This window comes from Chiloscyllium plagiosum, unplaced genomic scaffold (genome assembly GCF_037043375.1).
Source record: "Chiloscyllium plagiosum isolate Xiang-an unplaced genomic scaffold, Cpla_swu_hap1 HiC_scaffold_37, whole genome shotgun sequence".
NCBI classification, from domain to species: Eukaryota; Metazoa; Chordata; class Chondrichthyes; order Orectolobiformes; family Hemiscylliidae; genus Chiloscyllium; species Chiloscyllium plagiosum.
In genome coordinates this window covers 3,923,637-3,944,926 of record NW_028270175.1, presented here as the reverse complement: position 1 = coordinate 3,944,926, position 21,290 = coordinate 3,923,637, and the positions used below count along the sequence as shown (strand labels likewise).

General features: G+C 40.5%; 1 protein-coding gene across 12 annotated transcripts in view; it reads right to left on the bottom strand.

The window, feature by feature from the left end:
- Nucleotides 1–21,290, bottom strand: part of cdk11b (cyclin dependent kinase 11B) — a 63,850-nt gene that overhangs the window by 4,743 nt on the left and 37,817 nt on the right. For 7 of the 12 annotated variants that reach the window (XM_043676274.2, XM_087980228.1, XM_087980229.1 and 4 more), the window contains 12 exons: nt 16,678–16,728; nt 16,440–16,573; nt 13,437–13,559; nt 12,700–12,795; nt 10,682–10,774; nt 10,280–10,345; nt 10,002–10,186; nt 7,419–7,509; nt 6,224–6,345; nt 3,826–3,931; nt 1,179–1,300; nt 214–321 (listed from right to left, as the gene is read on the bottom strand). In XM_043676274.2, coding sequence (XP_043532209.2) covers nt 214–321; nt 1,179–1,300; nt 3,826–3,931; nt 6,224–6,345; nt 7,419–7,509; nt 10,002–10,186; nt 10,280–10,345; nt 10,682–10,774; nt 12,700–12,795; nt 13,437–13,559; nt 16,440–16,573; nt 16,678–16,728 — 1,297 coding nt within the window. The remainder of the gene's footprint in view (nt 1–213; nt 322–1,178; nt 1,301–3,825; nt 3,932–6,223; nt 6,346–7,418; nt 7,510–10,001; nt 10,187–10,279; nt 10,346–10,681; nt 10,775–12,699; nt 12,796–13,436; nt 13,560–16,439; nt 16,574–16,677; nt 16,729–21,290) is intronic. The other 5 variants (XM_087980231.1, XM_087980232.1, XM_087980234.1 and 2 more) reach the window with 3 other exon arrangements.

The window sequence follows — 21,290 nt, the reverse complement described above, 5'->3', positions numbered from 1 at the left end:
CAACAAGGCAAGAGTTTAGCAATTAATACTTAATTAGCTGACTGATAAATCCACAAGAATGTTGCAAAGTACAGCACAGAAGCAGGCCACTTGCATAAAAATAATGAATAGCTTCTCTAGTGATCGGTAGAAAGCATCCAATACAATGATACTGTCAGAAAGAGTACTCTGTTTGTAAATTACCCACCCCATTCCCAGGCTTAGATCACTAACCTTTGCTCCAAGTAACAGCTCAGGCGTTCGATACCAAAGAGTTACTACTACTGGGGTGTAAGGTTTCAATGGGGAGCCATATTCTCGGGCAAGTCCAAAGTCGCCAATCTAGATAATGTTCAGGAAGACATGTTTTAAATTATTCCATGGGCAAGCTAGCATCCGTCACCAAGACAATTCAGCAACATATTTTCATTTTCTACAAACGTCAAGTGCTTTAAATGGGCCAATCAATCAGAAAGTTTATCTGCTGCATAAAGAACCAACACTGTATGTACTGATCTTAGAAAGAAATCGACAGAGGTCAGTGCCTGCTTTAAATAGTATTTACTGATGATGCAGTCTAAAATGATAAATTATGAATGTGCATTATGTAGACCAACCTACACCTGCCTGGAATGAGCAGTCAGTTATTGGTGTGAATACAGTATAAAGCAGCCAGGTAAGGTCTTAATGCTCTGGCAAAGAGCAGCCAGTGAATCTTAACAGCAGCAGATCCATTCCTGGTATAATATTGTACAAACAACAGCAGAGAAAGAGTAACTTGAAATCAACAAAATGGGAGGAAAAGAGATTAACCTATTGCCTTTATAGCCATTCTTAGTGATTTGATCACCTACACGCCAATAAAAGCCAAAACTATCCTAAGAACATGGCTGGGAGCAGATGGCTTGCTGGGTTTAAATTAGGAAATGGTACAGCGACCTGTACATAATGAATAGGAAAAGAACATCTCACTTGTTAAACAGGGGATATAAATTGGTTGTAGGAATAGGTGGCATTACAGCAGATTTGATGTTGCTAAGCTAGGGTGCAAAAAAAATAAATTACAAAGCTAAGAATGTGCAGATCCATAACATCTACAGTTTGAACATGGCAATCACAAAGCCTAAGGGCTTCAGAGAAAGACGGACTAGAGTACAATCCTATTAAAGTTGAATGTGTCTTAATGCAGCAGCACTGACCTTGAGGATTCCTGAATGACTCAGTAATAGATTAGATGTCTTTAGGTCCCGATGCAAGATCCAGTTATCATGAAGATGTCGAACACCTTTTAGAAGTTGTATCATCAGTGTTTTAACTTCACCTGGAAGCAGATTATGAAGACTGAGGAGTTTTCACACATGGGCGATTCTTTGGTCCATGTCAGTAATAGTGCGATTGCCACTACAGTTTTTGCCCTCAACCTTCCCACAACTGTTGAAGTGACTAAAGACAAACCTTCTATCCTCTGTATCAATTGTGTTACCATGGTTCCGTTCCTGTGTTTCACTTTCACAGCCGCAATCACACTGGTTGTTTTTGAAACTTCAATCTTTAGCCTTTGTATTCCTTGCTGAAACTTCGCTTCTTTAGCAATACTATCCATAACATTACAACCGTTTCTGTATAACACCAACACTTAGCTTTACTGTTCTACAATCTCCCATTATTTAATTCTGTATTGTTCATTATGATGTCTATGAGCCAGAATTTTCTTCAAACATCAGCAAGGCTGAAGTTGTCCTGCTCTCCTCTCATTAGAATTACTACATCACTGGCCTGATTTCAGCTCCAGCCCCCTGTGGCAGCTCTCTTGGATTGCATTTGACAGTTCACAATCTCAGCAGCCTGCACCACTAAGGGACACGTATATAACCCCACACCTCTGGTCCTTTTAAGGCTATTCACTTCCAACACCAAAGATTGCTCCTCCTTGCTTCTGCATCGCACTCACTAAATCCCAGATGCTGTCATCTCCAGCCTCAACTGTTCCAAAACTCTCCCAGCCAGCCTTCCAACCTCTACAGGAGAAAGTCATTCAGCCCCTTGAGCCTATTCCATCATTTGGAGAGATTGTGGCCTTAATTCCATCCATGTGCCTAGCTTCCACATCCTTTTACATTATCTAGTAAAATTCTATCAATGCTTTCCAGTCACCCTATCCTGATCAGTATTTGACCCACATCCCTATGAAATTCTACCAAGAAAAGTCAGAAAATAATCCTAAGAACAATTTCTGGGGTTCTGGTACTAGACTAGAAAGTTAAATCTGGACATTTGCCGGCTAGCATCAAAAGTGACAGTGAAAGCCACTGACTGCAGTAAAAACCCAATAAATCACAGGGAAGGGAATGCTGCCACTCATATCCAGTCTGATGGTCTACCACCTGACACTATCTCAGAATTGGTTCATAGTCCTCAAAGAAACAGATGGGGAATGCTGCCAAAATTACCCACATCCCAAGAAGTATTTATTTAACAAAGTGTTCTGGTGAACTAATCATTTTTTTGACTTTGTCAGAAATGGTTGGTAGAAAGATCTGGAAGCCTAGTTCCACACAGTGGTCAAGTTGCAAACTGCATGCAAGTTTTAAAAGCACATTTGCAGATGCAATATTTAAAACCAACAAGGGAAATGGCTAATAAATGCCCATATTCTAAAAAAAATGCATTTAACCACATTGGTTCAGTAATAAATTTCCAATTTAAAACAGGAAATGAAGACAGATTTGTGCTGTACTTCAAGATGCCAAGCCATTGACAGCTTGTTCCTATCACATCAGACAGTGGAAGATTTGCTTTTAAGTATTATAATTCCACTAACAATTAAGTCACTCAAAAATCAGTTTCTAAGAAGAATGCTCATTTCATAAACTTACTATTGAAGTAACTCAGTTATAGGACAGATACTGGGCAATAAAGGAAAACAATCTATGTAAATTGGTCAGATTATACATATATCACTTTCCTCTATCAAAATTGCAGGTATTTTTGAAATGTTATAAAACTTTTATATCTTCACTATGGAGTCACAGTATCAAAAGAACCTAACTTAGAATAATTTAATTCTGACTTCAAAATAGTGACTGTCTTCTCAATAATCAGCAAAGATGTCTGAGAATAGTTATTGTCCTTGATACTGGATGATATCCTGTCAAGAGATTTATTGCAAGTGAAGGTGAAGCTGGAAAGTGGAAATTCCACATTGTTATTTGCGAGGCTGAAACTCAGGAGGTACCCTGACTCTTGACATAGCTGATGCCCTCATCTCTTGGTGACAATATTTTAAGTAAGCTATCAAATATCATATGCAACTTGACATGGAGCTAAGCAAATGACTTGCAGCTGTAAGTCAATTTTTACTGACATTCTCATTTTGAACGCCAAATCGGAGCAAAGGTTTTCAACCTTATACAGAAGTAAATGTGGTACACAGAATCTGGTATGCCATCATCAAAAATCATAACCTTAAACAACAAAAACCAAACAGGAGGTTAGATAAACTGAGAACTCGCTCCACCTGAGAATGTCAACCCAAATACCGACAAGTTTTACTGAAGCTAAGGAATTTCTTTGTCATTAGAAGCTAGAATTTAAGATTGAAGTAATTCAAAACATATATAATTTACAAAGAAAATTTCTGAATCCATAGATTAAAATGTTAGGCTGTATTGTTAGATCCCTAACATATAGAAAAAAACTAAAGAGTTCACTCCATACATTTATTAAACTATGTGCAGAAATAAGAAGCAAAACATTTGCATTGCTTCCAAACGCACTAACATTTGCACGTTAAGTATTTCAGATTGCTGACTTTGCGTTGTTCACAATGTGCAACATGGACTGTACCTGGTAAGAATGGTTGCTTCATGGTTTCCATTAAGCTCTTGAGGTCATGTTCAACATAATTCATAACTATGTATATCTTATCCATGTTGCTCCCCACTACAATTTCCTGAAGAAATAACAAGAGATTCAATAAATATTTATTTTCACTAATAGCTTTCACTAAGACAGCATGCACTTCTCTCTCGTTTGCCCAAAATAGCATTTAAATCTATAGCCCTGGGAGAGAGCTGGAAATACAAACAATGTGGATGATGGGGCCCAAAAGTGAAACGGTTTTCTTGCTGGACTGCATTAAGAAGAAAACACTATTCTTTCCAATTTTGAACAACCAGAATGAAGATCTGAATACATTTACCTTTATGGGAGTCACGAGAACCCCTGCACCCTAAATGTTATAAGAGTATATTGAACCAGGTTATAACAAGCTTCCACTGTAGTTGCAAAGCTTAGGAAGCTCAAATGTAATTTCCCTTCACCTGTTCCCTCTCCCACACCTGTATTCCAGTAGGTGGCACAAATCCATCAAAGTATCAAATCACACTCAAAAATGATCAACGTAACCTGGAGAATTTAGAGTCATAGAGATGTAGAGCACGGAAACAGACCCTTCGGTCCAACCTGTCCATACCGACCAGATATCCCAACCCAATCTAGTTCCACCTGCCAGCACCCAGCCCATATCCCTCCAAACCCTTCCTATTCATATACCCATCCAGATGCCTCTTAAATGTTGCAATTGTACCAGCCTCAACCACTTCCTCTGGCAGCTCATTCCATACACGCACCACCCTCTGCGTGAAAAAATTGCCCCTTAGGTCTCTTTTATATCTTTCCCCTCTCACCCTAAACATATGCCCTCTAGTTCTGGACTCCCTGACCCCAGGGAAAAGACTTTGTCTATTTATCCTATCCATGCCCCTCATAATTTTGTAAACCTCTGACAGGCTGAGGTCACCCCTCAGCCTCCGACGCTCCAGGGAAAACAGCCCCAGCCTGTCAGACTCTACCTGTAGCTCAGATCCTCCAACCCTGGAACATCCTTGTAAATCTTTTCTGAACCCTTTGAAGTTTCACAATATCTTTCCAATAGGAAGGAGACCAGAATTGCATGCAATATTCCAACAGTGGCCTAACCAATTTCCTGTACAGCCGCCACATGACCTCCCAACTGCTGTACTCAATACTCTGACCAATAAAGGAAAGCATACCAAACGCCTTCTTCACTATCCTATCTACCTGCAACTCCCCTTTCAAGGAGCTATGAACCTGCACTCCAAGGTCTCTTTGTTCAGCAACACTCCCTAGCACCTTACCATTAAGTGTATAAGTCCTGCCAAGATTTGCTTTCCCAAAATGCAGCACCTCGCATTTATCTGAATTAAACTCCATCTGCCACTTCTCAGTCCATTGGCCCATCTGGTCCAGATCCTGTTGTAATCTGAGGTAATCCCCTTCACTGTTCACTACACCTCCAATTTTGGTGTCATCTGCAAACTTACTAACTGTACCTCTTATGCTCGCATCCAAATCGTTTATGTAAATTACAAAAAGTAGAGGGCCCAGCACCGATCCTTGTGGCACTCCAATAGTCACAGGCCTCCAGTCTGAAAAACAACCTTCCACCACCACCTGCTGTCTTCTACCTTTGAGCCAGTTCTGTATCCAAATGGCTAGTTCTCCCTGTATTTCATGAGATCTAACCTTGCTATCAGTCTCCCATGGGGAACCTTATCGAACGCCTTACTGAAGTCCACATAGATCACATCTACTGTTCTGCCCTCATCAATCTTCTTTGTTACTTCTTCAAAAAACTCAATCAAGTTTGTGAGACATGATTTCCCACGAACAAAGCAATGTTGACTATCCTGAATCAGTCCTTGCCTTCCCAAATACATGTACATCCTGTCCCTCAAGATTCCCTCCAACAACTTGCCCACCACCGAGGTCAGGTTCACCGGTCTATAGTTCCCTGACTTGTCTTTACCGCCCTTCTTAAACAGTGGCACCACGTTTGCCAACCTCCAGTCTTCCGGCACCTCACCTGTGACTATCGATGATACAAATATCTCAGCAAGATGCCCAGCAATCACTTCTCTAGCTTCCCACAGAGTTCTCGGGTACACCTGATCAGGTCCTGGGGATTTATCCACCTTTAACCGTTTCAAGACATCCAGCACTTCCTCCTCTGTAATCTGGACATTTTGCAAGATGTCACCATCTATTTCCCTACAGTCTGTATCTTCCATATCCTTTTCCACAGTAAATACTGAATTTCTGCAAACTTTCCTTAAATATTCCAGTCGAAACTGGATCTAATCTAGCTTGGTTAAAAACCAGGGTAACCTCAAGTCTCTCAGAATGTCTCCGCCCCACACAAAAGTAATTGTTGCTTGCTTACCCTAACAGTGACAATGTTTGGGTGCTGTGCTTTCAAAATTGTGTTGATTTCTCGGAGAGACGTAATTGGAAACCCTTCCTTCTCCTTTTCCATTTTTAATCGTTTCAAAGCCACTATCTCATCTGAAACAAATCAATCCCAACATATCATCCTATGGCATCTTCAGGATTCCTGATTCAAAGTTATTATTTATATATTTATGTCATTTACAAATTCTAACAAAATACAAAAACTGGCTATAATTCTATATAGGAGCCAAAGGTGGATCAAATCTATAGATCAGGCAGACTGTATTCTTACACCCCTAACATAAAAAAACGAAAGAGTTCGATCCATATATTTATTGAACTATGTGGTTACCTTTGCAAGAGACAAGAGCTTCATTTTGATGTTGCAATATTATTTACTTTGAAAACTATTCAGTGCAACAGAGGATAGTTATGTGAATCCCTGAATACTGCCTTTACAGAGAAATGAAGATTTGATATTCTTAGCTTTTTGGAAAAGGAAGGAGCTCTGAAATCCATATCTCTAAAAGAACAAGTTACATTAAAATATACTGTAACCTCACAAAAAGCAATGTGTAGTTATAAGTATACTAATGACTAGACTCAAAAGTAGGTGATGTTTCTCTGCACAAGTCATAAGTAGGTGATGGAATATGTAATGCTGGCTCTGCATTTAGCCTGTCTGCAGTCTGACCTGATGAGTGGCCTTCTCCAACACTGGTGACAGTTATTATCCATTAATTGCTGAAGTGGAACGCAGTGATCAGAAGTATCAGATTAAATCTCCCAAGTGGTCCCACTAACACTGGCGCTTGATTTGCTTACTCTAGTCTTGGACTCATGTGCTTCAATCTTAACTGTCTTCTGAAGTGATGAAAAGTCAAACTAACAAGAACATCCACCATCCCAGGGATAACTTCAGGCATATAAAATAAATGATGATCACACTCCAATTAGAAAGATAAAAGATTTCATGATGTTACAACCTCTTCTAATGGCCTTTACATTAACTTGATGAAACTACCTTTCAGGTAACCCAGTACTCTGATCTGCCACTACTGGCTTTTTCACTTTTTAAGTTGTGCAAGTCTTAAACTCAACTAAAAATCGAACTGCCTGAATTACCGATTGAACATAGTATCTGTTTGCAAATAGCTAATTACATTGTATTGAAAACCACCACTCACCTGTCTTTTTGTCTTTAGCTCTATAAACTACACCATAAGTTCCTTCTTCAATTCTATTAAGACACTGAAATTCTTCTACACTACGGCAACCCTTGAAACAAATAAACAAAGAGAAATTAAACTTGCGGTTATAGCACATTTTAGGGATGTTACAAATGTTGTACAATACACAATTTCTTTTTCTTTTATCAATAAAAGGGGTGCTATCACTGAGAAATGCTGAAACAATCAGGACAGCAGTACTTAGACAATAGGTGCAGGAGTAGGCCATTCGGCCCTTTGAGCCAGCACCACCATTCATGATGATCATGGCTGATCATCCACAATCAGTATCCTGTTCCTGCCTTATCCCCATAACCCTCGATTCCACTATCTTTAAGAGCTCTATCCATCTCTTTCTTGAAAGTATCCAGAGACTTGGCCTCCACCGGCTTCTGGGGCAGAGCATTCCATATACCCACCACTCTCTGGGTGAAGAAGTTTCTCCTCAACTCTGTTCTAAATGGCCTACCCCTTATTTTTAAACTGTGTCCTCTGGTTCGGGACTCACCCATCAGCAGAAACATGCTTCCTACCTCCAGAGTGTCCAATCCTTTAATAATCTTATACAACTCAATCAGATCCCCTCTCATCCTTCTAAACTCAAGTGTACACAAGACCAGTCGCTCCAATCTTCCAACATATGATAGTCCCGCCATTCCGGGAATAGACCTCATGAACCTACGCTGCTCTCCCTCAATAGCCAGAGTATCCTTCCTCAAATATGGAGATCAGAACTGCACACAATACTCCAGGTGCGGTCTCAACAGAGCCCTGTACATTTGCAGAAGGACCTCTTTGCTCCTATACTCAATTCCTCGTTATGAAGGCCAGGACGCCATTAGATTTCTTCATTGCCTGCTGTACCTGCATGCTTGCTTTCATTGACTGATGGATAAGAACGCCTAGATATCACTGTACTTCCCCTTTACCTAACTTGACTCCGTTTAGATAGTAATCTGCCTTCCTGTTCTTGCCACTAAAGTGGATAACCACACATTTATCCACATTAAACTGCATCTGACATGCATCCGTCCACTCATCTAGTCTGTCCAAGGTCACCCTGTATTCTCATAACACCCTTGTCACATTTCACCCTGCCACCCAGCTTTGAGTCATCAGCAAATTTGCTAATATTACTTGTAATGCCTTCATCTACATCATTGATGTATATTGTAAACAGCTGCGGTCCCAGCACCAAACCTTGTGGTACCCCACTAGTCACCGCCTGCCATTCCAAAAGGGAGCCGTTTGTCACTACTCTTTGCTCCTGTCAGTCAGCCAATTTTCAATCCAAGTCAGTACCTTGCCCCCAATACCATGTGCTCTAATTTTGCTCACTAATCTCTTACATGGGACTTTATCAAACACTTTCTGAAAGCCCAGGTACACTACCTCCACTGGCTCTCCCTTGTCCATCTTCATAGTTACATCCTCACAAAATTCCAGAAGATTAGTAAAAGCACGATTTCCCCTACGTAAATCCATTCTGACTCTGGCGTATCCTGTTACTGCTATCCAAAGGAGTCGTAATTTCATCTTTTATAATTGACTCCAGCATCTTTCCCACCACTGACGTCTGGCTAACCGGTCTATAATTCCCTGTTTTCTCTCTCCCTCCTTTCTTGAAAAGTGCGGCAACATTAGTCGCCCTCCAATCTGCAGGAACTGATCCTGAATTGATAGAACATTGGAAAATGATTACCAATGCGTCCACGATTTCTACAGCCACCTTAAGTATCCTGGGACACAGACCATCAGGTCCCAGAGACTTTATCAGCCTTCAGACCTAACAGTCTATTCAACACCATTTTCTGCCTAATATAAATCCCCTTCAGTTCATCCATTAACCTAGGTCCTTCAGCCACTATTACATCTGGAAGATTGCTTGTGTCTTCCGCAGTGAAGACAGGTCCAAAGTATGCATTCAACTCTTCTGCCATTTCCTTATTCCCCATAATAAATTCACCCATTTCTGTCTTCAAGGGCCCAAGTTTAGTCTTAACCATTTTTTTCCCTTTCACACTTGGGGGAATGTAGAGAATCCCGAGGTTGGGGCAGGAGAGTTACGTGAGCATTAGTAAAAGAATTAAAAATATTGCTGGTATCTCAGGTTCTTCAAAGTCTCCTGCACAGTAACCTGTAGATGATTAATAATATAAATACGCAATACATTTGTTTTGATATATTATTCAAGCAAATATTATAATTAAATTTTTTATGTTTGGTGTCAATCTATTTCTGCCCCCCTTCCCTGCTTTCTACATTCCCATCTGCTGGGTGAGGCTCCTTTCAATAGATTAAATTACTCTTGGTCCACTGAATCTATAAGACCCTTGTGGATGTGAAACAATTGTGACATCTGTGTATTACCCAGACTAATGAATTAAAATTATTTTTGGATTAAGATTGCTGTGTGCCCCTGCTTTTATCATTTACATTACAAGACAAGGACAGAGTAGTTGTAGTATGCAAATCTATGAATAATTTTAAATGGTTTGAATCAAGTTTAAGATTCTAAGTTGTAAGATCCTGGTTAAATACCTGAAGAGCAGGCAAGTACTGTGGCAATTCTTTTTTCAGTTCAACTGGTGAAACAGGAGGAGAATCAGGAACATATTCCCCTTCGGTGGGAGTATTTGAGACCAGACTCTCCTCCTCCTCCTCCATCTCCTCCTCTTCCTCTTCCACACTCTCTTCTGAATCGTGATCAAATTTTGACTCTGTAACTAAATATTTCAGTATCAGGAAGTACAAATAACACACAAAAGCGTAACTTACACATTAGATTTGAGAAAGGGAAAACAGACAACATCATTTACCGATTTGGATGTGATTTCCATTCTGCCTTTCTTCATCACTGAGTTCCTCCTCTTCACTAATTTCTCCTAATGCAAAGAAAGTCAAACCCTTAAAAATCAGAAAGGTCCTCAATTCTAAATTCTTCGGGTATTTACTCCACCGAAGATTCTAGCATGTTTATTCAGAACCTATTTGGATCAGATAGCGCAAGGAGAAATTAGCTGTTCGCTTCAGAAGTAGATATGCATCAGCACTGGGAGAGTGACAGAGGACGACTGTATCCCGTTACAAATTTTTTATTATTTAAAATACCTTTACGAAGCCATGACACCAAACATGCAGAATTACTCATTGGCAAGAGTGAGCTAGTTTACAGGTGCCTAAGCCTCTGCATGGAACTTTTGTGAAAATTTAGTCCTCACCAGGAGATTGTTCAGATTCGACCTCAGACAGACTGGGAGACTCTTCAGATGCCTCGCTGCTGCTCTCTTCTTCCTCGGAGGCAGTTGCAGACCCTATTAAAGATATTCAGAAACAAAAGCAGAACATCGAGTCATAAAATAAGTGTTGAAGGAGGTGTCCACAATGAAGAACCCCTTACAAATATTTTTTAAAATTACACAATATTTTGTGTAAACATGCTCTGTGAAAGAATAACTTACAGAATTAAGACCACTAAAACAGACTAGCATTAAATTCTGATATAACTGTGGGAAAACGGGTTTGGAAAATGTACTGAGTTCAGCAGTTTATGGAACTTAAATGAAACAAACATTTGCAGCAGTCCTCTTGGATGAAAATCGTCCCTGTTAATGTTCAAATTTATTTTAGCACCTCCTCTTAGGTTAACCACATCATGCATTACTACTTGACTGGAAAGCTCCATAACTCAAAAAAATCATGACACAAAAACAGGCTGGGAGGACCTTTCTATGGATTCATCTTGAGTCGGTCTAACTGTGCAAGATGTAGTGGCTGTAAGAATTGTCATTCTTTGCAGCTAGTTGGGGTGGAGGGGCAAGTCGGAGAGAGAGTAAATGAGGTAAAAGATGTTTGTGTCTCGTGTGACTGTTCTCAATTCATGGATGAATAATCCATATGAATCTTGCTGCATATTGCATACCACGCTCAGGAAATCACCACATAGGCTCTACCATATGAGCTCATAGATGCAACATATTTCGTTGGCAGAATGAGTTGCTTAACACGACAGATTAACATATTACTGTATATGCCACTGAGAGTCAATTGTTTTATTAGTTTGTGGAATGTGGTACTGCCAGCATTTATTTGTTCCTATAATGGTAGAGAATCACATTTATGAAACTTTACAATCCATGTATATACTTCACTACTGTTAAATTGAGAGGTCCAAAACTTTAACCCAGCATCACTAAGGAAGTACAATTTATTTCCAAGTCTGGATGGAGTGATGGAAATTGCAGAGTAGGAATCCCCCATTCAACCTTTCGCTTCCAGTCAGAAAAGATCATAGGTTTCAAAGATGCTGTCAAAGCAGCCCTGGCAAGTTGAAGTGTATCTTCTGGGCAGTACACATTCTCTCCGTCACTGTAGCAGTAATAAATCCTTAAGATAGTGAATAATGTCCTGGAAAGGTGTGGAGCTTCTGAGAACTGCATTCACTCATTCAGGAGAGAGCGTACTCCATCACACTCTCGTCTGGTGCCTCATAGATGGCAATCAGGCTTTGGAGTGTAAGAAGGTGAGTTGCTCAAAGAATTCCAGTCTCTGACCTGATCATGTTACTAGGTGTTTATAGTCCCTAGTTCAGTTTCTGCTCCATGATATCTCTGAGAATGTTCAGGTGAAGAGATTCTGTGATGAATTCAACCACTGAATGTTCAGGGGAAGTGGTCAGAGACTCTATTGTTAAGAGATGATCATTGCTGGGCAATTGCGCACTACAAATATTCCCTGCCACTAAATTAGCCCAAACCTGGAAGTTGTCCAGGTCTTGCTGAATGTAGGTACAGATTGATTCATTATCTATAGAGCTGTGAACTGAACACTGTGCTATCACAGAATAGCTCAATTTCTGACCTCATGAAGGAGGGAAGGCTTTTGACGGCTGGGACTAGGACACTACTCAAAGAAATGCTTACAACAACGTCCCTGAGGCTTACGTAATTGGCCTGCAATAATTACAATGATCTCATTTTATGCCAGTAGAAAGTTTTCCCAGGATTCTCAGTTGCTTCAGTTTTGCTCGGTCTCCTTGATGGCACTCGGGTCAGATGGTGCTTTATGTCAAGGGTAATCACTCTTACCTCACATCTAGAAAGCAGCTCTTTTGTCCAAGTTTGGACCAAGTCTGTAACAAGACCTGGAGCCAACTATGCCTGGTAGAAACCATTTATTGATGTCTTTACTGCTTAACATTTGTACCCTAGCTTTTGGGAGGCCAGGATATCTACAATACCTGAGGAGGATTCACCAGATGTTGTCTTTCTTTCACTGTCACTTATATCCTGCAAATCAGACAGTGGATCTTTCTCTTCATGCCTCTCCTCTTTAACTGCATGGAAACAAATTGGACAAAGATTTACAGACAGAAACGTTACACATGCGATTCATTAGCTCTCCTCTGGAAAGTTCTTCCTTAAACATTTTACACTATTGGTCTCTTCTCCAGCCTCACAATTTAGTAACCATCCTTTTCCTCTTCGATACTCATACTCTTCGCCTTATTGTTATTTGCTAATCAGCTCCCCAATATACCCTCGGAATTGCTTTCTACATCTGGAGTCAGGTTTGCATTCCAGTTCTACAAGGCTTGGGATGAGTCATACGCAATTTGTCTGGAGCGTGACTTGAATTAAGCGGTCAGAAAGGAAACTCTCTGATGGACTTTCCTGATTTGACTGAGGATTTCTTTTATTGCTTCTCAGAGTTTGTGATGTTCTCATTGAATGAGTAAAATATGGCATATAGTTGATTGGGCAACATACTTAATAAGCTTTCATTTTTCCACCCTTTTTGGGATTTTACAGCTCAATGCTGGATTGTTACACTTTTTTATGACTATGGGGCACTCATAGTGCTACATGTATTTCACGAATTCCAATTCAAGTGCAGCTAGCATGAAGCCAGACATAATTTGTGTAAAATTATGTAAGATGTACAATAGTTAAAATTTATCCTATTTGTTAACTTTACCAATTTTTCTTCCACCTCCAAGTTCAATCCTCTCTGTGTGATACCACACTGGGCTATGACTTCTGTGATGAGACTTTATTTTTGCAGTGTACTCCTCCTTTGCTATTCTTTGCTGTATCATAACTGAAAGAGAACAGGAAAGCTGAATCAAATCAAACCAAACTAAATGGACAAGAATTAAAACAGATAGAAAGCTACATTCTTAAAAAGAAAGCTTTAAATATTATACGCATTCCAGCTAAATCACTTTAAGTGGGCTGCATCTTAAGACCATAAGACATAGGAGTGGAAGTAAGGCCATTCGGCCCATCGAGTCCACTCCGCCATTCAATCATGGCTGATCGGCATTTCAACTCCACTTACCCGCATTCTCTCCGTAGCCCTTAATTCCTTGTGACAGCAAGAATTTATGAATCTCTGCCTTGAAGACATTTAGCGTCCCGGCCTCCACTGCACTGTGCGGCAATGAATTCCACAGGCCCACCACTCTCTGGCTGAAGAAATGTCTCCGCATTTCTGTGCTGAATTTACCCCCTCTAATTCTAAGGCTGTGTCCACGGGTCCTAGTCTCCTCGCCTAACGGAAACAATTTCCTAGCGTCCACCCTTTCCAAGCCATGTATTATCTTGTAAGTTTCTATTAGATCTCCCCTTAATCTTCTAAACTCCAATGAATACAATCCCAGGATCCTCAGCCATTCCTCGTATGTTTGACCTATCATTCCAGGGATCATCAGTGTGAATCTCTGTTGGACACGCTCCAGTGCCAGTATGTCCTTCCTGAGGTGTGGGGACCAAAACTGGACACAGTACTCCAAATGGGGCCTAACTAGAGCTTTAGAAAGTCTCAGTAGCACAACGGTGCTTTTATATTCCAACCCTCTTGAGATAAATGACAACATTGCATTCGCTTTCTTAATCATGGACTCAACCTGTATGTTTACCTTTAGAGAATTCTCGACGAGCACTCCCAGACCCCTTTGTACTTTGGCTTTACGAATTTTCTCACTGTTTAGAAAGTAGTCCATGCTTGTATTCTTTTTTCCAAAGTGCAAGACCTCGCATTTGTTCACATTGAATTCCATCAGCCATTTCCTGGACCACTCTCCCAAACGGTCTAGATCCTTCTGCAGCCTCCCCACTTCCTCAGCACTACCTGCCTGTCCACCTAACTTTGTATCATCTTGTGCTAGAGTACTCAGTCTCTTATTTCAGGACAGAGCCATCTGGAAAATGGATTAGTGGTTCTATTTTCTTTGCAAAAAGATAATTGGAATAGCTAAAATAGAAGGCAAAAACAGATCAAATATAGTAAATTTTAAAATCGCTTCATCTGAACAATGCATTAATCATTACTGAATTATCAAGATGGTCTTACACTGAACTACAACACTTAATTCCTGCCTGCATTTTGCATCTCTCAATGCTACTTTAACCCCAAGAGGCCCATGATCATCCAGCCTACAGCACACACATGCTGCAACAGTACAGAAATTGAGGCCTAACTAGTTGCTATACCCTTTTCAGGCAAATTTTCATATGCATTATTTGTCCTGGGCTAGACCAGACCAGGCTGAAATCTAATATAACTGTTGGACCATAAAGTATAGGAGCAGAATTAGGCCATTTGGACCATTGCATCTGCTCTGCCATTCAATCACTGCTGATACGTTTCTCACCCCATCTCTCAATAACCCTTGATCTCCTTAACAATTAAGGATCTATCTCTATCTGAAAGACACACAGTGACTTGGCCTCCACAGCCTTCTGCAAGGACGCATTTCACATATCAACCACCCTCGAGCTGAAGAAATTCCTCCTCATCTCAGTTCTGATGGGTCATCTTTTCACTTTGAGGCTGCGCCCTTGGTTCCTAATCTCTGTCACTACTGGAATCACCATCTTCATGGCCATTCTATTCAGGCCTCTCAGTATTCTTTCAGTCCCAATGGCACCCACCCCTACTCATGCTTCTAAACTGCATTGAGTACATACTCAGAGTCCTCAACCTCATATGACATCTTGTAGGTCTGACCAGATTAGTTAAAGATCACATTATAGATAGGGCTTCAGTTGTAAGACAACAATAGTGTCCTCTTTTCAGTATTATTGTGCACCTGACACCTATACTTGCTTTGTAAAAGTAGCTAGGCAAATACAATGTGCCATTCATTTACAGTCTATCTCCACAAACAGACTAATAACACTACATAGGTGACTGACATAAAGCCTTTCCAACATTAAGGAGTTGTCAACTTTATTTTTCATAAAATACAATATGATAATTCCTTGCTAATACACAAACACTGGTGGAATCTAGATTCAATTAACAAATATGGATCATAAATCTGATCTCGATAATGATGACCAAGACAATTATCATGAATTCTTGCAAAAATCCATCTGGTTCACTAATGTCCTTTATCTCAATATCTCACTAATATCTTCACTAATATCTCAAACATAACTGCACATCTACAGCAATGCGGCTAACTGTTAACAGCCTTCTGAAATGGAATTAAGAACAAGTAACAAATGCTACCTTGCCACATACAATGATAGAAATCAAAATTTGTCTTGGGAAACATATACTCATTCTAATTCAAACACGTTCCTGTAATACCCTATTGCAAAGATAAAGGTCACAATGGGAGTAATTCAGTAGGAGGACGGCGAGAAAGGGGGCGAGGAGGACGGCGAGGGTGGTGGGGCGAGATGGGGGAGGGAGGAAACGAGGGGGTGGGCGAGAGAGGGGGATTTCTGTAGCAGTGGTCCGAGATTGGGGCAGGTGAAGTTTTGGAGTTTCAAGCAGTATCTTTGTGGTGGAGGGGATTATGGAAGTTCATATACTAACAGCATGCAGTATAATTATTCCAATTTTTTTAAAGCAATATCATATAACCATTAAAAACATAACCTGGATTTGAAAATCTAAAAGAATACATTGTATATTAGATATCAGAACTGACAGATTATCAGTCCTAGTTTTAAACAGTATAAATACCTTCTCTCCTGATATCTCGCCCCTTGAGCCTTTCACGTTCCTTCTGTTGCTCCCACTGTTCCTTCTGCTGTTGTTCTCTCTCCCTCATTCTCCTCTCCCGTTCCCTCTGACGCTCAAGTTGCTCAAGACGGTCCCTGGAAGATTCACCACAAGGTGATAAGTTTATAAAAAGTATTCAAACAGAAAACATCAAGTGGTGTTTTCACACTTCACACACACAACAGCTCACGTCACTCACCAAGGACTGCCCTGCCCCACATTGCTTGTATCTATAAAAGGTTTCATGTGCCTATCAAAACAAAAACAAAACCTACTTAAATAACCCCACTGTAGAATCCAGGGAACTTTATTTCAATGTATGGATCGATACACTTCAGTTCTGAAGATCAAAGCTATGTTCTAGAAACTACGTTTACAAACTTTTTAATGGTGTAGAAAGCTTCATTTCAGGACCAAGGTCTATCACAACACAAGATAAAGCTTGTTTTCTTGCTATTTTCAATTAGGCAGTAAGTCTGCATTACACATAACAAATAATATATTGCCATGATTTTTCACAAGATCGCTGTGGGTTTCTTTCACACATAACAGGATGATCTTTGTTGGCAACAACTGAGCTCTATTCTGCAATCACACAGGAGTAATTCATTCAGCCTGTTCAGCTAACTATTTTCTGGCCACTCATGTCCCTCAATTTTGAGGCACCAAAACTCAGGCTATTCCGGCCATAAATGTACACAATGAGAAGCAACCTTAACCCTCTAGGATAGAGAATGCTTAAAGTTCATAACCTTCTGAAAAAAAAATTCCTCCTCCTCAGTTCTAAATGATAACCCCTCATCCTGAGAAGATGTCTGTAATTGGATTTCCATGATAAGCACAGATAAGCTCTCAACATATATCCTGTTCCAAACTGCCGCAGAATCCTGTCTGTCTCAATGGGATCACCTTGCTTTCTTAGACACTGCAAAAAAGTGTCCAATTTACTCAGTCTCTTATCAAGAGACGTGATGGCCTAGTTGTAATATCACTAAACTATTAATCCAGAATGTCACTAATGTTCTGGGAACGCAGGTTCAATCCTGCCAGAGCAGATGGTGGAAATTTAAATTCAATTAAAAATCTGGAATTAAGAATCTACCGATGATTGTACAACTTGCTGATTGTCCAAAAAAATCTCATCTGGTTCATTATTGTCTGTCAGGGAAGCAAATCTGCCATCCTCACTCGATCTGTCCTACATGTGACTCCAGACCCACAGCAACGTGGTTGGCTCTCAATTACCCTCTGAAATGGCCTCGTAAGCTACTCAAATTGTATCAATCGCTACAAAATCCCAACAAAGAAATGAAATTAGACAGACCACCTGGCATTGAGCCACCGGAAAAGACACTGGCAGAAACAGCCCTGTCAACCCTGCAAAGTCCTCCTTCCTAACATCTGGGGGCTAGTGCCAAAATCGGGAGAGCTGTCTCACAGATTAGTCAAGCAATAGCCTGATATTCTTATACTCATGAAATCACACCTTACACACAATGTCCCCAATACCAGTATCACCATCCCTGGATATGTCCTGTACCAACGGCAGGATAAAACCAGCAGAGGTGTCAGCACAATAGTATACAGTTAGGAGCAAGTTGTCCTTGGAGTCCTCGACATTAACTCTGACCCCATGAAATCTGATGGCTTCAGGTCATACGTGGGCAATGAAACCTCCTGCTGATTAATACCTACTTGTCCTCCCTTTGGCTTATGATCGAGTACTCCTCCATGCTGAACAACAATCGGAGGAAGCACGGAGGGTGGCAAAAGCACAAAATGTACTCTGGATGGGGGATTATGGGCAACTCAGTAGGACAGCGATTAGCACTGCGGCCTCACAGCACCTCGGACCTGTGTTAGATTCTAACCTTGGGTGACTGTTTGTGTAGAATTCGCAAGTTCTTCCAGTGTCTCTGTGGGCTTCCTCCAGTTTGTCTGGTTCCCTCTCACTGTCCAAAGATATGCAGGTTCAGTGATACCTAGTTTGGATTTTGCCAGGGTCACTAAGCTCTTGACCTCCTTATAGCCTTGGTTCAATCATGAGCAAAAGAGCTGAATTACAAAGGTGAAATGAGAGTTACAGCCCTTGGCATCAAGCCGCCTTAGCAAAACTGGAATCAGTCAGGATCGGGGGACACAAACTGGAATCAGTGGGGATCGGGGGGGGTACAAAAGCTCTGCTGTTGGAGTCCTATCTGGCACACAGGAAGATGGTTGTGGTTGTTGGAGGTCAGTCATCTCAGCTCCAGGACATCTCTGCTGGAGTTCCTCAGGGGAGTGTCCGAGGTCCAACCATCTTCAGCTGCTTCATCAATGACTTTCGCTCCATCAATAAGATCAGAACTGGGGAAGTTCACCAATGATTGCAATGTTCAGTGCTACTCCTGATTCCTCAGATACTGAAGCAGTCCATGTTCGAATGCAACAAGATCTAAACAATATCCAGGCTTGGGCTGACAAGTGGCAATTAACATTCTCACCACACAAATGCCAGGCTTCAACCATCACCAATAGGAGATCATCTAACCACCGCCCCATGACATTCAGTAGTGTTATCTCCCACTATCAACATCCTGGGGGCTACCCATTAACCAGAAACTCAATTGCACTCACCACATAAACACAGTGACTTACAACAGCAGATCAGCCGGTAAGAACACTGCAGTGAATAACTCACCTCCTGAACCAACCTCCCCCCTCAATAAAAAAAAAGCATGTCCATCTACAAGGCACAAGTCAGGAGTATGATGGAATAGACCCCACTTGCCTGGATGGGTGCAGCTCCAACAACACAAGAAGTTTGACATCATCCAGGACAAAGTAGCCTGCTTCATTGGCACCACATCCTTCAACACCAATGTTCAGTACATACTGCTACAACTATCTCAAAAATGCAGTGCAGAAATTCAGAGATCTTTAGATTGTACCTTTCAAATCCACGTGCACCTCCACCTGGAAGGACAAGGGCAGCAGATATATGGGAACACCACCCCCTGCAAGATCCACTCCAAGCCACTCACTATCTTGACTCAGAAATAGAACGCTGTTCCTTTATTATTGCTGGATCAAAATGCTGGAATTCCCTCCCTAAGAGCATTGTGGGTCAACCGACAGCAGATAAACTACAGTGGTTCAAGAAGACAGCTCACCACCACCTTCTCAAGGGCAACTAGGGACAGACAGTAAATGCTGCCAGCTAGCAACGCCCACCTTGAGTCACTGAATCATATGGATGCAAACCCTTCAGTCCAACCAGTTCGTGCAGAACATAATGCCAAACTAACTAGTCCCACCTGCCTGCTCCTGGCCCAAATCCTTCCAAGTCTTTCCTATTCATGTACTCATCCAAATGTCTTTTAAACATTCTAACTGTACCCACATCCCCACTACCTCAGGAAATTCAGGCCATATGTGAACCACCATCTGTGTAAACGATTTGTCCCTCATGTCTTTTTAAAAATTCTTCTGTCACTTTAAAATTTTGCTACCGGTCTCAAAATCCCTCATTCTAGGGAAAAGACAAGTATCACTAACTCTATCTATTCACCCAGGTTGGATAACGAGAGTAGTAAAATTATTTGTTTACTACTTTAACTTAGTAAATATATATTTGGCAATTAACAACTTCAATATAATTTGTGGTTAAAATAAAGATCAGAATACCTTCACAACTCCGATAAGTCCGCTTAACAAATATAGACAAAGGAATTGCTATACTGTTTGACAAATAAAAATTTATTGCTATTTTTTGAAAAGGGAACCTACTCCAATATTTTCTTATAAAATAGATTTATAAATCAAAATTGAAGAGTAGGTGGCTGACTGGGCTGAGAACAATGAAATAGCTGAATTCTAATGCAGGAAGATTTGACACAGGGTACTGTTCATCAAGAAACTAAGAAAACATTTTATGTCTTAAAAGTAACAAAAATGGCTATGTTCTCTTCTAAGATACAAGTATACATTTATTTACCACATGACAAATTTTAGCTTGATTAAACACCATTGTTCTGATTACACAACTAAAATCTCACAGGAAAGCTTTAGAAAAGATGAGCAACATTACCTAATCCAAATTAGAACACACAGATCCTAGATTCAAATTTGGTTCCTTCAGCCTACTTCACTATTCAAGAAGATCATGACTGATTTAATTGTGGCCTCAACTTCACAAACAACCCCTCCCCAATAACTCTCCCTTGCCAAACAAATATCTGTCCAACTCAACTGATTATATTCAAGGACCCAGCCTCTATTGCTCTCCAAGTAAACAGAATATCATAGTTTAAATGCCCACAAAGAAAAATATCGCCATCTTAAATGGAGAACTCAATCTTCAAACTGCATTCCCTAGTTCAAAACTCTCCAACACATGGAAACATCTTTTCAGCATCCACCCTGTCAAGTCTCCTCAGGTTCTTATATGTTTGCACAAAAGTAATTCTCATTCTTCTAAACTCCAGTACGTACAAACTCAGTCTAATCTTTCCTCATAAAATAGGCCCTCATCCGAGGAATGACATGAATGAAACTTTTCTGAACTGCTTCTGATGCAATATTCTCTTAGGTAAGGCGTCAAAAGATGTATACATTACTCAAGATGCAGTCTCACTCAAGGCTCTATACATCGATAGTAACACTTTCTTATTTTTATATTTGATTCTCTGCAGTAAACACCATTATTGTATTTGTCTTCCTAATCAGTTGCTGTACCTGCATTCTACATTTGTATGATCGTGTTCCAGCACAGCCCAGGTCCAGAGGTCTGTAATCTCTTCCCATTTAAATAATTTAATTTTTCCATTATTT